The sequence below is a fragment of the Rosa rugosa genome, chromosome 1, assembly GCF_958449725.1.
Source record: "Rosa rugosa chromosome 1, drRosRugo1.1, whole genome shotgun sequence".
NCBI lineage: Eukaryota > Viridiplantae > Streptophyta > Magnoliopsida > Rosales > Rosaceae > Rosa > Rosa rugosa.
In genome coordinates this window covers 3,945,342-3,961,706 of record NC_084820.1, presented here as the reverse complement: position 1 = coordinate 3,961,706, position 16,365 = coordinate 3,945,342, and the positions used below count along the sequence as shown (strand labels likewise).

The 16,365-nt window shown below is 36.1% G+C and overlaps 1 protein-coding gene and 1 pseudogene across 1 annotated transcript; one reads left to right on the top strand and one right to left on the bottom strand.

Moving 5' to 3' along the window:
* The first annotated feature begins 5,446 nt into the window (after window positions 1-5,446).
* LOC133728791 (uncharacterized) lies at window positions 5,447-7,775 on the top strand (annotated as a pseudogene).
* Window positions 7,776-11,314: 3,539 nt separating this feature from the next.
* Window positions 11,315-12,571, bottom strand: LOC133728711 (uncharacterized). The gene has a single exon (XM_062156169.1). It carries the CDS (start codon window positions 12,569-12,571, stop codon window positions 11,315-11,317), a length of 1,257 nt encoding a protein of 418 aa, XP_062012153.1.
* Window positions 12,572-16,365: the final 3,794 nt, after the last annotated feature.

The following is a 16,365-nucleotide window of genomic DNA, read 5'->3' as shown; positions in this document are numbered from 1 at the left end:
CGCTTTCACATGAGCAAAAATTTGATTGCAATTTTTTTAGTGTTTTTTTTTTTTTTTGGATCAAATCAAACAACTCATATACATTTGATCAAAAAAAAAAAAAAACTCATATACAGCAACTAGCTTATGACTCACGACCTCCCACTTATAAATGAGAAACTTGTGCCACTAGATCAAATGGTACTGAGAATATTTTTTTTTGTTTCAACTTCATTTTTTTTAAACATTTACCTAGAAAAAAAATAGTTATGTCTATACGTGCCAAGCAAAATTTCCAAAAAAAATAATATCACTTCACGTGATTTACCTTTGTAAATTTAAAACTCTTTACAATTTTTCCAGCCAATCGCAGCTTTCTTATTTTGGAGAGCCCTAATTCTACTTCTAACCACAAACTCTGTGGTCTGGCTTGCCTCTATTGGCAAGTTAGAATTCGTTGTACTAGAGGTCAAAATTTACCCGATTCGATTCGATTCGATTTGTCTTATCTGAGCACGGCCTTTTCCTACCCCAATGGACACCCATAAAATTACAACTAGCTCCCCCAACAGTCATGAAGGGTACCCTTCATTAATAGGTCCGGCCCGCCTCGCTGTGCGCCATGCGCTAACTGACGAATACACGACATAGTGCCCAACTTGCATTCGTGCTCCCATGTCACCGTGTCATCCAGCACGTGACTGCTTCTCAAAATGCACGTGCACAACAATTTGTAAAGAAAAAAAAAATGGTGGTGCTATACTGCTATTCGGCTATTCGCACACCTATTTTCTCTATTCACACACCCCTTCTATTTTTTTATTATTTTAATATAATTTTTCTTTTACAAATTATCCTAATTACCCTCATTTGTATTTATGTTTCTTTTTCTTTTTTCTATTTTCTATTTGGCAAATCAATCATGAATTAAATATCATTATACAATAAATCAATTTTTCTCATGAATGTCGTTGCTGATTAGAAAAATGAAAAAAAAAAAAAAGAGGATAATTTAAGTAGCATTGCAGTACCTTCTTGATCACAATATCTATGTTTCAATGTCGCAGATATATAAGAAATTTTTTTATCCAATGTATTAGAATCTGATCCGACATTGATCAGTTCATCTCTAATATCCAATAACAGTACTTGCAAGCTTACAAATAAAGTCCAAATCAAATGAATATCCAAAACTAGCTAGTCAATTAAAGTCAAAATGAAATCAAAGCGTCAACAATTTCAAAATTATCAATCAACTCAAGTCAAAACCATGATTAGCAAGCAAGCTATACCAAAATCAAACTAAGACGAACAGAACGCACAAATTTAAAGCTCCTAGTCCACTAAATCGCTGAGAAATTGACTTTTTTTTAGAGGAGAGCGATGGATTGAAATACACCAAATAAATTTCAATTACAATCACTAAACTTATATTTTTCTTCCATGTCTCCATTGTAAATCAGATGTAAAATCTTCTCCAAAGATGGGTCTAAAGTTGCTTGTTCTGCCATAATTAAACTTCAAAGCATCACATTAGAGAGGAAGAACGATTATGCTAGAGAAGTTTTTGATGGAAAAGAAAAGAGAAAATCGCAAAGAGTTTTGAAGTTCTCTTTGTCTGCGGGAAAATAAGGATTTATGATTTGGGGATGATTGACTAGCCAAATAGAAAAAAGAAAAAAGAAAAAGAAACATAATTGCAAGAGAGGGTAGTTAGGGTAATTTATATATAAAAAAAAATTAAAGTAAAAGATAAATAGAGGAGGTGTGTGAATAGAGAAAATGGGTGTGTGAATAGCACCATCAAAGAAAAATTAAAAACGTAATTCAGAGAGAGATTACCAAATGTATTCGAACAAAGTCAGATTAATAATCTGCCATAAAAATATTTTATATTTATCTTTTTAAATTTTTATACAGCTTTACAATTACTTTTTTTTTTTTGAATTAATTAATTAATTTCTTTAGTAAAGCGTTATTTCAATTAATTTTCCACCAGTGCAATAGATGAGATTATAAGAGCATGTTCAGCGGTGAGAGTTTGGTCGGCAGGGGCGGATCCAGGATTCGAAAATGGGATGGGCTAACTTGAATATGGTCTTTTTTGGGCGAAGCCCAAAATTTTTTTTCGGTGCAACTATGTTAAAAACCAGTAACCACACGAAAAACAGGTGGAAGAAGCAAAAATCCAGATTCACAATTTCACAGCAGCAACTCACTCGCCAACTCCAATTCTCCAAGTCAGCCACTGACCTCCATCCAAACGCACAAGCAGGTCTGCCTACAAAACCAGTAACCACAAACCCAGAAATTTAGAGTAGATTCATCATTCATGGGATTTCCCCAAATTGAAATTTAGATCTCCATGAAGATGAAAGATGGAGTAATTGTACCTGTGAAGTAGGATCCCCAAATCGGATTGTGGGTTAACGGAGATTTCCGGCGGCGGTTTGTGGGAGTATTCAATCCTTCACTTCAACTGACCTGGTGAGTACTTGAGTAGTGACCTGCTGCGGCAGTGGGAGACTGAGTATGCGATTTCAGACTTCAACAGATTTTTTTTTTTTTTCTTTGGACTGGTATGGGCTGAAGGGACATATACTTAGGGGTTTTTGGGCCAAAATGTTGTCTGGGCTATAGCCCATAAAGCCTGCCATGTAGTTCCGCGCCTGTTGGTCGGTCTCTGCTTAGGCTAGGTCACCACCTCAGCCTAAATTTGAAAAATTTTGCTTCCACCGATAAATTGGTAATCAGCTTCCTCTTGACATTCTCTTACCCAGGTCATGAAGAAAGCCAACTTCCTGACCCATTCGGTGACCTAGTGAACCAGGCTACCACGCTGGCCCAATCCCAAACGTGGGCGACGTCAGCCATGACATAGATAGAGGGACGGAAAATGCGCGTGCGTGCAGCCCCTTTTTTTGTCTCCTAACAACGTGAAATTTCGGCGCTCATACGTATCATCAGTTTTTTTTCGCATAGCGACTGAAGACGGGACGATAATAGTTCAGTACGTGGCAGGCCGCTGTTAGTTTCTTTCTAAATTTGAAACCAACGGTCCTTAACCTGGACAGTTGGGTTTAATTAAACATCAGATCCTAAGGTTCCTAATTAATGTATATGTATATATGACCGTTAAAATTAAAACGGTAACAAATGGTAACCAAAAAAATTTCACTATAAATACCTAGCCAGTTATTTTATCTCTCACTCCCAAAAGATTATTTTTCAATTTTACACCCGTGACTCTAACCCAACAGGTGAACTGGCTCTAAAAGAGGTAATGCATACATAATTATAGTTTTAATTAATTTAAATTGATAATTATTTTATCAAGTATTTAATATGGATTGGGGGGTCAGAAGCTTGTTTTAAAGTTTTCCGGTTCATACATTCATCTTAATTTTGAGAGGCTAACTAGCATGTTTTAAAAATTGTGGAGGGTGGTGCCAAGGCCACTCTTGGCTCTTGAATAGTTCCGCCACTGTCTCTCGAGACAGGCTCACAACTAGAAAGTGGTGATATTTGACGAAAATTCTTCTACCCACCTAGGTGGGTGGTCACCTAATGCGTTGTCAAGACATCTAGCTTTCTGAGGCGACTACGCGATCTGAGCCATCAGATCAGCCGTTTGTTAACAAAGCTAGTCACCGTCAGCGCCGTTAACTGGTATGAAAAAAAACTCCACAGTCAAAGAGGTAAAAATCCTAAGAACGGGTAAATGAAACAAAATAATTAATCAAGCTTTCGCGGAGTCACTGAATGCTTGCGCATATCGGCGGACTCTATTGCCTGCCGATTAGCGGGGAGTTGACATCATCGGAAAGGTGACACCCAAAGCATCATGGTCCGCCTAACCAGTCCATCTTTCTCCAAAGAAGCAACCCGCCCGCTCGAAATCGGTTTTTCAACTTCTTTGATTGATCTGCTTTGTTGAATTTGATTCAAATTGTAGCAATTTATCTATGGTGGAACGAAGGTGAAATTGGAAGCTGGTAGAAGCTATGAAGGAACAAAGACAGAGGTCCTGCAGTACTATTTTTCATCTTCATTTTCTTTCATCTTCTCCGCCATTGCTCGTTGAAGTTTCTGAAGCCAATCAAGACTGTGATCCTCTTCTAGAAGTCGACGGTGAAGCTAGATCGTGCTTGATTTAGAATATGTGGGTTTCGGAATTAAATGGTGGATCGAATGTTATGGGTGAATAGATGGAGAAGGAAGATGGGATTAAAGACTTTGAAATCGTCGCAAGATCTGGAGAAGGAAGAAGAGCCCTCAAAACGAATTAAAGTTGATAAAACCAAGGTCAATAAACTTAAATGTTGGTGTTGGTGCGGTGGCTAATGCATGATGTGTTGGGATGGCAGCTCAGGTACGAGCCATCTCATCCCCTACTTTTTTTTTTTTTTTGTTCAATTTATAATAAACTGAATTTAGGGTAGCAGCGCGTGTATTGCACGCACAGTTGAAGTCCCGGAAACGGATTCTATGCATCGTCAGTGCACTAACACTGACACATCTGAGCCCTTGATTTTGATCCAGATTCAATCTAGCCATTAATTGCACGTTATGATCTGTTAGTCCAGTTAGTTTGGTAAAAATGTGTTTCTTGGGTAAATAGCTTGGGTAAGTTACTTGGTCAAAACCAACAGAGCTCTGTTCTCCAACAACAATTAACCTCAGACCTCAGCAGCCTCATTAATTGGTCATAGCCTCACCACCACCAAACAGCTAAAGGGCGTTGATATTCCTGCGCCAAAACCCTCGTGCTTGCCAGAAACCAAATAACCAAGTCCGATACCTTCCCGTAGAAGCCAGAGATTGTAATTTTACATAAGTTGCTCAAATGATGTGTAAGATTATTAGAACAAAACCCACAGATGGGAGAAATCTGATATCCAGAATATCAAATCGATCAAAACTCAATGAAATTGAAAACCAATTATAGCAACTAGTAGAGCTTGATGAGTCGACGAAGTTTCTCATCTCATGCTTCCTCAATAGTCGCCGGAAAATGCTGAAAACCCTTCGGAAAGCCCGAAGCTTTCGGGATTGAGTTGATACGGGTATATCCTCCAACTTAGAGGAAGGAAGGCCCAAGAGGACAACTCAAGGACAACCTCCTGCTTATTTGCATGATTACGTTAGGAAATAATCATCCTAGTTTCATTATGATTCTTTTCCTTACAACGTTCTGTATCAAACATTTAAGTCTCATATCTTTTATTATTACTTTCCAGATTAGGCTAGGTTTTCATCACTATTTATGTTGCTGCTTGTAAGACTTTGGATTATTGAGTTATATGATATAAGAAAACGTGGCTTTGGCTGCAAATACGTGTGAGTTCTCTAAACATCTTGTTTCTTGTGTCAAGTGGTAGAGTTAGAGACCTGTGTCTGACTTAATTTCCCATTAATCTGGTATCAGAGCCCGGATTCTGTTTGGTGGGATCGATAGACGGTTTCCATGGCTAACAGACGTGGTAGGGGAGGTTTTCGGATGGAGGGTCGTGGCAATACCAACGACATGGAGGAAATCAAGGGGTTGATTGAACAACTTAGTGAACGCCTTGCTCGCATCGAAACTCAAGGCCGTGATGATGGTGAGAGTTCCGACGGGGAGGAGAGTGTTCATTCTCATGGTGATAGGAGGCATGGTAATAACCATGATCACCATTCTTTAAACTTGAAGGATCTCCCTGAGTTTGAAGGAAGAATGCGACCAGATGAATTCATTGATTGGCTTAACACCATTGAAAGAATATTTGATTACAAGAACACTCCTGATGAAAGAAAGGTGAAGATGGTGGCGATCAAATTGACACACAAGGCCTCTGCTTGGTGGGAATCCTTGCGATCTCGCCGTGAACGCCTAGGAAAGCCGAAGATCAAGAATTGGGACAAGATGAAGAAAGAATTGCGAAAAATATTTTTACCAGAAAACTATACTCAAAACAACTTTATGAAACTTCACAACATAAGGCAGGGGTCGAGAACAGTTGATGAGTTCACAGAGGAGTTCGATCTCTTGACTACAAGATGTGGAGTGATAGAGGAAGAGGAGCAGTTAATTGCAAGATATCTTGGAGGGTTGCGAAAAGAAATTCATGATGTGGTGGTTTTACAACAATATTGGAGTTACAATGATGTTTACAAATTGGCTAGTGAGGTGGAGAAACAACTAAAAGTACGTCAGAAGCGGCCTAGCAATGAGGACTCCTACCACAAACAAATTGCTGCCAAGTGGGTTGCACCATCTGAGACTGATAAAAAAGGAGAACAAAGGATTGAATTCCAGAACAACCGCACCAATCTCAAGGAGGGTGGCAAGCCTAAGAAGTGTTTCAAGTGTTCGGGGTTGGGACATATAGCATCTGAATGTCCTAATCGACGGGTGGTGAACTTGGTTGAGGAAATAGGAGAAACAAGTGAAGCAAGACATGGTGAACTAATGATATCTGATGATTGTCATTATTATAGTGACGAAGAAGTTACCTGGAGTGATCAAGGTGAATCACTTGTGATAAGAAGAACCATGAATGCATCAAAAATAGAAGAGCACCCAGATTGGAGAAGACATAATATATTTCATACAAAGTGCACTTCCAATGGTAAGGTGTGTCAAGTTATCATTGATGGTGGGAGTTGTGAAAACATTGTGGCACAAGAGATGGTAGACAAGTTGAACTTGCAAACAGAAAGGAAGCCAATATCCTATAAGCTGCAGTGGTTCAAAAAAGGTAGTGATGTAGTAGTCAACCAACGTTGTTTGGTATCATTCTCTATTGGAAAAAACTACCAAGACTCACAATGGTGTGATGTAGCACCAATGGATGCTTGCCATCTCTTATTAGGCCGTCCTTGGCAATTTGATAGGAGAGCTCACCATGACGGGTACCAGAACACCTACTCTTTCTTGAAGGATGGAAAGAAAATTATTTTGGGTCCATCTAGAGCAGACCACAAACCAAAATCATCCAAAGCAGAGAGCTGCAGTTTTCTCTCCACAAAGAAGTTTTTAACTGAATCCAAAGAAAGTGGGGAATTGTATATGTTGATGGTGAAAGAAGTGGGCACTGATGATTTTAGTTATTCGAAGGTGTTGGCACCTTTGTTAGAGGAAAATAGTGAAGTCATTCCTGAGGAGTTACCTTCTGGGCTACCACCTATGCGTGACGTACAACACCACATTGATCTCGTACCAGGTTCAAGTTTGCCAAACAGGCCTCACTACCGCATGAGTCCACAAGAATATGAAGAGCTCAATAGGCAAGTGACTGAGTTGCTACAGAAAGGAGTGATCCGGAAAAGTATGAGTCCGTGTGCAGTACCAGCATTACTCACACCTAAGAAGGATGGGACCTGGCGTATGTGTATTGACAGTAGAGCAATAAATAAGATAACAGTAAAGTATAGGTTTCCAATCCCACGCTTGGATGATATGCTTGACCACTTATCTGGAGCTAAGGTATTTTCAAAAATTGATTTACGAAGTGGGTACCATCAGATAAGGATAAGGCCTGGAGATGAATGGAAGACTGCTTTCAAGACCCGTGATGGTCTGTTTGAGTGGCTTGTAATGCCGTTCGGATTAACGAATGCCCCTAGCACATTCATGCGACTCATGAATCAGGTATTTCGCCCTTTTATTGGAAAATTCGTGGTTGTTTAATTCGACGATATTCTTGTGTATAGCTGTCACACCCCAAACCCAAGACCAATATTATACTGAAATATGGTACCCGAATTTGTGATGTGGGTTATTACAAATAAAACTTCCTCAAAGGATAGATTAAAGTAAAAGAATTTGCAAATAAGTCTGAATAATACTTTTATTAGAAATTGAAATTATTATTTTTACAATACTAAAGCTGAACAAAATATATTACATTATTTCTTTTGAGAAAGCAGTAGAAAATAAAACATTCATTTATTTAGAGAAACGCCCCATTTTCCCCAAGCGTCTAATCGCTACCTGAAAACAAGAAGGTGTAGCATCATGAGCAACACAAGCCCAGTAAGTACACAACATACATTCTTATATTAATGTGTCTTATAGGAAATCAAAGTGAATAACCAAGTAAAAATGTACCGGGAACCATTTATATGTTCATACGAATTCTTAAATATGTATATGTATACACACAATACACACACACATATATACAAATATATTCATCCGTGTGAATGGTTTATAATAAATCATATAGTCACATCTCCTTATTGAACCAACAATATATTGCAGCATTAATACGTGAAGTAACCTCAAAGAAATGCATGCTCAATTCTCTTTTTCACTTAGCATCGTAACATATTAATAATATATCGCAGACATATATTTGATTGAAATAATATAAGTACACTTCTCTTCTTAGTGAATTTTCGGATTAACTGGCAACGAATCATAAATCCACGTACTAGGGTATGTCTACTATACCCAAAGCACGGGTAAGTCGTAGCATACTGAGGACACTACCAAAGTATGTATACCCAAGGTCGGCTACTTCCTTCCTATGAGTATAATAGTGCACTATCTATAGGGACTAGGGCCCAGGCTTAACGTCTCATAACACCAAAACACATTTACTTAAGCACGGGGTAATACTAACCACCCAGCTTCACAATTGTACTTCTCAAACATAATCAAATCCACAAAATACAATCTTTATGAATTATAGATCGTAATATATATGTATATGTACACACACATATATATAGAGACATATACTTAGGAATAATTTCATATGAAAACATATGTAACATAATTGTATAACACAAATAAGTAAATTCACTAGTAAACAACATAATAAAATAAATAAGCTTATACATAATTGAAATCAAGTAAAATATTAAAGCACAAGCATTAAATGAGTAAATATACACAATTAATAAGCTTGTAAATAACTGAAATAAAGTAAAATAATAAAGTACAAGCATTAAATAAGTAAATATACAGAATTTAACAAAATTATATTATAGTTAGTATTTCAGTTCTTATGTCCAAATCCATTGAAGTTCATCAAACTTCAAAATGTGTTATGATGTCCATCACAAGTCCGAATTAGTCAAATGAGTACACCATGTCAAAGGGTTTTTCACAAGGAATTCAATGGAATAAGTCATGTAGTCCAGATCAGAGGGATATAGTCCAGAAATGGTGAAGAACCATAACAGTGCAGAAACCGATATTTTTGTTACTGACCTTTGGTGTTTAAGTCTTTACGTTCTGTGTATTTTACCATTAATTCTCAAACTCTCCAGATCACAAGTAGAGGTCCTAAGCTTCAAATTGATATAAAGTTTGTAGAAAATGATTAAGGAATGAGGGAGATATGAATTTTTGAAGTTGTGATAACTGTATGAGATTTCCAGCGAGTTTAAAAGTTGAAAACTTTGATTAGCCATAACTTCTTCATTTCTTAACCTTTTTTAGTGATTCAAAAGCCTAAATTGAAGAAATTTTGATGAGGAATTTAATACTGTAAATATTTTTGACAAAACAGACTTTTTTATATACGAAAATACAGGTTTGCAGCAAAGCAGATCCTTTTCCATTTTATCATTGATTATGCAATTTGATAAATCTTAAAGACAAAATAATATAGAAATGTATTCATGTACTTACTTAAGGAACTCAGAAGGTCTTGTGATCAAACTTTGGACTTCTTTCACAAAAGGAAACTTCTTAAGGGAAATAGGATGAAGGATTTGTGTGAGGAACTTTTAGTTGGGTTTTCTCTTCAACTAAGGGAGTTTTTGATCAAATTTTGCATTTGATCTTCAAGTTGAGTATGATCAGATCATAATGATATATATAGGCTAGAATTAAGCACTAAGATAAGTGAGTGACTAATATTGTAATGCAAGTGGCTAATTCACTAGTTAGGTTAAATGATTAAAAGGAAGAGTAAAATTAAAAGAGTAGTAAAAGAAAGAAAACATAAAGCAGCTTTGCCAATTATATATATATATATAGATACACATTTACCTAATTGATAAGTAAAGAACTTTAGTGCTTTCTTAAGGTAAAAAGAAAATATCAATAATTAGTACTAAAATGACATGCATCATAAAAATAATATGGATGAGAGTCTTGAGCTTAATAACAAAGTAAGACATTTCGAATATAACTAATAATATAGTACTCTATAGTTGACACTAATTTTCGGGTTATTACAGTCTACCTACCTTAAAAAAAAATTCGTCCTCGAATTTTTACGTACCTTGTTCTATGAACAAATGAGGATGTTTCTTCCTCATTTCTGATTCTAACTCCCACGAAGCCTCGTTTTCATCGTGTCGATTCCATTGTATCTTCACTAGTGGGATTTCCTTAGTACGGAGTTTCCGTACTTCTCGACTCAAGATACGAATAAGTGCCTCCTCGTATGTGACATCTTCTGAGAGTTCTATGGTACTATGGTTGATGACATGGAAATTGTCTGGTTTGTATTCCCGTGGCATAGATACATGAAAAACGTTGTGCACGTTGGATAAGTTTTGGGGTAGATCTAGTCGGTAAGCTAAATCACCAACCTTCTCAAGTTTCGCACATAACTTGTGTTCCCTAAGCACTTGTAAAGTTGTCTCCAAGTGTTGTGTGTGATCCGCTTCACTTTTTGAATAAATCAAAATATCATCGATGAAGACGATAATGAATTTATCCAGAAATGGACTGAACACTCGGTTCATCAAATCCATGAATATGGCTGGTGCATTGGTTAATCCAAAGGACATCACCAACCACTCATATTGTCCATACCGTGTGTTAAATGCGGTTTTATGGATATCATCCTTCTTGACCAGAAGTTGATGGTACCCAGAGCGCAAGTCGATCTTTGAAAATATTCGAGCTCCCCGTAGTTGATCAAACAAATCATCGATTCGCGGCAATGGATACTTATTTTTGATAGTCACCTTGTTTAGTTGCCGATAGTCGATGCATAGTCGGAGAGATCCGTCTTTCTTCTTCACGAACAAAACAGGTGCTCCCCAGCTAGAAGCGCTAGCCCGGATAAATCCGAGATCGAGCAATCCTTTGATTTGCGTCTGTAACTCCTTCAATTCTTTTGGTGCCATTCTATAGGGAGTAACAGAAATTGGTCTGGCTTCAGGTATAAGGTCAATGCTGAATTCAATTTCTCGACTTGGAGGTAAATGAGTGATTTCTTGAAAAACGTCTTTGAAAGAGTTCACCACAGGGATTTGGTCTATTAAAGTTTTTGAACTCTTTAATTCGACATTGGCAAGAAGTTTGGAAGGTATGAAATTTTTGGGCAAGTCACACTGAATTTTTCTAATGGGTTGACCAGGAATAGAGAAGGTGATGGTTTTCTCACGACAGCCTATGAGGGTATTTGCTTAACCAATCAAATCCTAGAATTATGTCAAATCGCCTCAAGTTTATGACTATGAGGTCCATGGGAAATTCTGTATCTAGAACATGTATAGGACATGATTTGCATACTTTGGTTAAGGTGGTAGATTTTTCTAATGGTGTTGAGACTGTTAAAATTTCATCATGCTCACTTGGTGTCAATCCCAAAGTTGTGACAAATGTAGCAGATATAAGCGAATCGGATGCACCAGTGTCAAATAGTATATGAGCATGAGTACTATATGCTATCAGCGTACCTTCCATCACGATGTTCTCACAAGCTATGGCATTTAGCTGGACAGGACGAGGTGGTGGGTTATTGTTTCGCCTCGGTGCATTGCACTGTTTTGAGAAATGTCCAACCTTTCCACAATTGAAACAAGATCCTGGAATGCGACGTGGCTTTGGACAAGCATTAGACATGTGTCCCGTTTCCCCACAGTTGAAACACCAATTTGGCCCTCTTGCCACCTCCTTTCCTTTTTCAGTTGATGAGTCTCTCCCTTTCTGCTTCTTCCATGGTTGTTCGCTTTTCTGATTAGACATTGGATGACTTCTTTTTCCTCGGAAACCATTCTCTCGCTCTTTCTCCATGCGGTACTTTTGATTCTCTTCTTCTTGAGTTAAGGCTTTGTCTACAGCTTCTTCGTACGTGATTCCACGCTGAGTGACCATTCTTCGAATATTGGAGTTCAGTCCTCCAATGAATCGTCTTGCCTTTTTGTCATCGGTATCTACCATGTGTGGAGCAAAACGAGAAAGTTTAGTGAACTTGGTCTCATACTCAATCACAGTCATCTTTCCTTGGGTAAGTTGAATAAACTCTAATTCTTTCTTGTCTTTCTCAACTTGTGGAAAATATTTTTCCAGAAATTTCTCTTTGAAGACAGCCCATTCCATGTGTTCCATTGCTGCAGGGAGTGTGACACGTTTGACCGTGTCCCACCAGAAACGAGCATCTCCTTCTAACAGACAAGTAGCCACTCTTCGTAGCTCTACTTGGGTACAGTCCATCATTTCAAAGTGGATTTCCAGATTGTAAATCCATTCTTCAGCCTCGTGAGGTTTCCCTCCAGTAAATTTCGTTGCCCCTAGACTCTTTATGTATGTTACTAGCCGTCCTAGCCTCCCACCAACTTGATTTGCCTCCATCCTTCTTGCGAAGGCTTCGACAAAATTGTCTGCATCGACAGGTGGATCTCTTCTATTGGCCATAGTCCTAATTAAAGAAAATGATCTATATGGTTATAATCCAAACCAAAATATTCTTAAATAAAATATTTTATTATAAACATAATTTATAGTAAAACTAATTACACAAAGGTTAGAAAAGGCTTTTAAGAGCTATTTTCTAACATCAACTTGATTACAAGCATTATTGAAACACAACGATCTTTTCATGAAATGAAAATACAAACAACAAATTTCTAGGGTCTCCCCTTATTTTAAGAACTACCCTTCTCCAGGACCACATTAGGACTAGAGGTATATGTTTCCTCCATTCCATCATTTAAACCAGGAGTAGGCATAAAACCAAAAGGAATAGACACATGGGGGCGAACACTCATGTATGGCTTTGATCTAATATGTGTATGAACATGAGAAGATGATGGTGCAACAACATCTTTGACATGTTTAACACTAGGAGATTCTACTGACTCTTCAGATTGAGCTACTTGTTGGTAATTGGGTGGTCCCCAATCTTTCGTCCTAAGCATCCCATTTGCAATGGCCTCATCATGTTTTCGGGATTACTTAAAATCCATCTAGCTTCCATGTATAGATTAATTCCTTCATTAACATATAAAGTTGCCATGTAGTACTTATCATCAAGGTTAATGCCAGGGTTGTCTTGGGAGATGTCAATACACATGTTATATGCTAGTTGCCTAGCCTCGGCATGTAGTTCCGAATACTCATTCCCATATTGGACATCACTTCGCAAAGCTTCTACGTATCGATAATCCATACTGTTAAGTGATCATTGATAATTAGATACATAAGTAACAAAATTCAAACTAAACGATAATCCATACTGTTAAGTGATCATTGATAATTAGATACATAAGTAACAAAATTCAAACTAAACGATAATCCATACTGTTAAGTGATCATTGATAAATAGATACATAAGTAACAAAATTCAAACTAAAATATTAATGATATTAATATGATTAAAACTTCAAGATGCAAAGACTATTTATAAATAAGAATTTATACACAACTTGAACAATACACATATAAATATAACCCTCCCCGTTCTTGTTAAGTTTTACAAAAATAAAGGGTTTTTTTTTTTTTTTTTCAAAACTTAAGAGAACGAAAGCTCTGATACCAATCTGTCACACTCCAAACCCAAGACCAATATTATACTGAAATATGGTACCCGAATTTGTGATGTGGGTTATTACAAATAAAACTTCCTCAAAGGATAGATTAAAGTAAAAGAATTTGCAAATAAGTCTGAATAATACTTTTATTAGAAATTGAAATTATTATTTTTACAATACTAAAGCTGAACAAAATATATTACATTATTTCTTTTGAGAAAGCAGTAGAAAATAAAACATTCATTTATTTAGAGAAACGCCCCATTTTCCCCAAGCGTCTAATCGCTACCTGAAAACAAGAAGGTGTAGCATCATGAGCAACACAAGCCCAGTAAGTACACAACATACATTCTTATATTAATGTGTCTTATAGGAAATCAAAGTGAATAACCAAGTAAAAATGTACCGGGAACCATTTATATGTTCATACGAATTCTTAAATATGTATATGTATACACACAATACACACACACATATATACAAATATATTCATCCGTGTGAATGGTTTATAATAAATCATATAGTCACATCTCCTTATTGAACCAACAATATATTGCAGCATTAATACGTGAAGTAACCTCAAAGAAATGCATGCTCAATTCTCTTTTTCACTTAGCATCGTAACATATTAATAATATATCGCAGACATATATTTGATTGAAATAATATAAGTACACTTCTCTTCTTAGTGAATTTTCGGATTAACTGGCAACGAATCATAAATCCACGTACTAGGGTATGTCTACTATACCCAAAGCACGGGTAAGTCGTAGCATACTGAGGACACTACCAAAGTATGTATACCCAAGGTCGGCTACTTCCTTCCTATGAGTATAATAGTGCACTATCTATAGGGACTAGGGCCCAGGCTTAACGTCTCATAACACCAAAACACATTTACTTAAGCACGGGGTAATACTAACCACCCAGCTTCACAATTGTACTTCTCAAACATAATCAAATCCACAAAATACAATCTTTATGAATTATAGATCGTAATATATATGTATATGTACACACACATATATATAGAGACATATACTTAGGAATAATTTCATATGAAAACATATGTAACATAATTGTATAACACAAATAAGTAAATTCACTAGTAAACAACATAATAAAATAAATAAGCTTATACATAATTGAAATCAAGTAAAATATTAAAGCACAAGCATTAAATGAGTAAATATACACAATTAATAAGCTTGTAAATAACTGAAATAAAGTAAAATAATAAAGTACAAGCATTAAATAAGTAAATATACAGAATTTAACAAAATTATATTATAGTTAGTATTTCAGTTCTTATGTCCAAATCCATTGAAGTTCATCAAACTTCAAAATGTGTTATGATGTCCATCACAAGTCCGAATTAGTCAAATGAGTACACCATGTCAAAGGGTTTTTCACAAGGAATTCAATGGAATAAGTCATGTAGTCCAGATCAGAGGGATATAGTCCAGAAATGGTGAAGAACCATAACAGTGCAGAAACCGATATTTTTGTTACTGACCTTTGGTGTTTAAGTCTTTACGTTCTGTGTATTTTACCATTAATTCTCAAACTCTCCAGATCACAAGTAGAGGTCCTAAGCTTCAAATTGATATAAAGTTTGTAGAAAATGATTAAGGAATGAGGGAGATATGAATTTTTGAAGTTGTGATAACTGTATGAGATTTCCAGCGAGTTTAAAAGTTGAAAACTTTGATTAGCCATAACTTCTTCATTTCTTAACCTTTTTTAGTGATTCAAAAGCCTAAATTGAAGAACTTTTGATGAGGAATTTAATACTGTAAATATTTTTGACAAAACAGACTTTTTTATATACGAAAATACAGGTTTGCAGCAAAGCAGATCCTTTTCCATTTTATCATTGATTATGCAATTTGATAAATCTTAAAGACAAAATAATATAGAAATGTATTCATGTACTTACTTAAGGAACTCAGAAGGTCTTGTGATCAAACTTTGGACTTCTTTCACAAAAGGAAACTTCTTAAGGGAAATAGGATGAAGGATTTGTGTGAGGAACTTTTAGTTGGGTTTTCTCTTCAACTAAGGGAGTTTTTGATCAAATTTTGCATTTGATCTTCAAGTTGAGTATGATCAGATCATAATGATATATATAGGCTAGAATTAAGCACTAAGATAAGTGAGTGACTAATATTGTAATGCAAGTGGCTAATTCACTAGTTAGGTTAAATGATTAAAAGGAAGAGTAAAATTAAAAGAGTAGTAAAAGAAAGAAAACATAAAGCAGCTTTGCCAATTATATATATATATATATATATACACATTTACCTAATTGATAAGTAAAGAACTTTAGTGCTTTCTTAAGGTAAAAAGAAAATATCAATAATTAGTACTAAAATGACATGCATCATAAAAATAATATGGATGAGAGTCTTGAGCTTAATAACAAAGTAAGACATTTCGAATATAACTAATAATATAGTACTCTATAGTTGACACTAATTTTCGGGTTATTACAATAGCCTTAATGAAGCAGAACACTTGAAGCACCTACGAGAGATTTTTGAAGTATTGAGGGTGCAGAAGCTATATGCCAATTTGAAGAAGTGTGAGTTTTTAACTGAAAGCTTAGTTTTCTTGGGATATGTTATTTCTGCTGAAGGGATCAAAGTGGACTCAAATAAAATTGCAGCAATTTTAGAG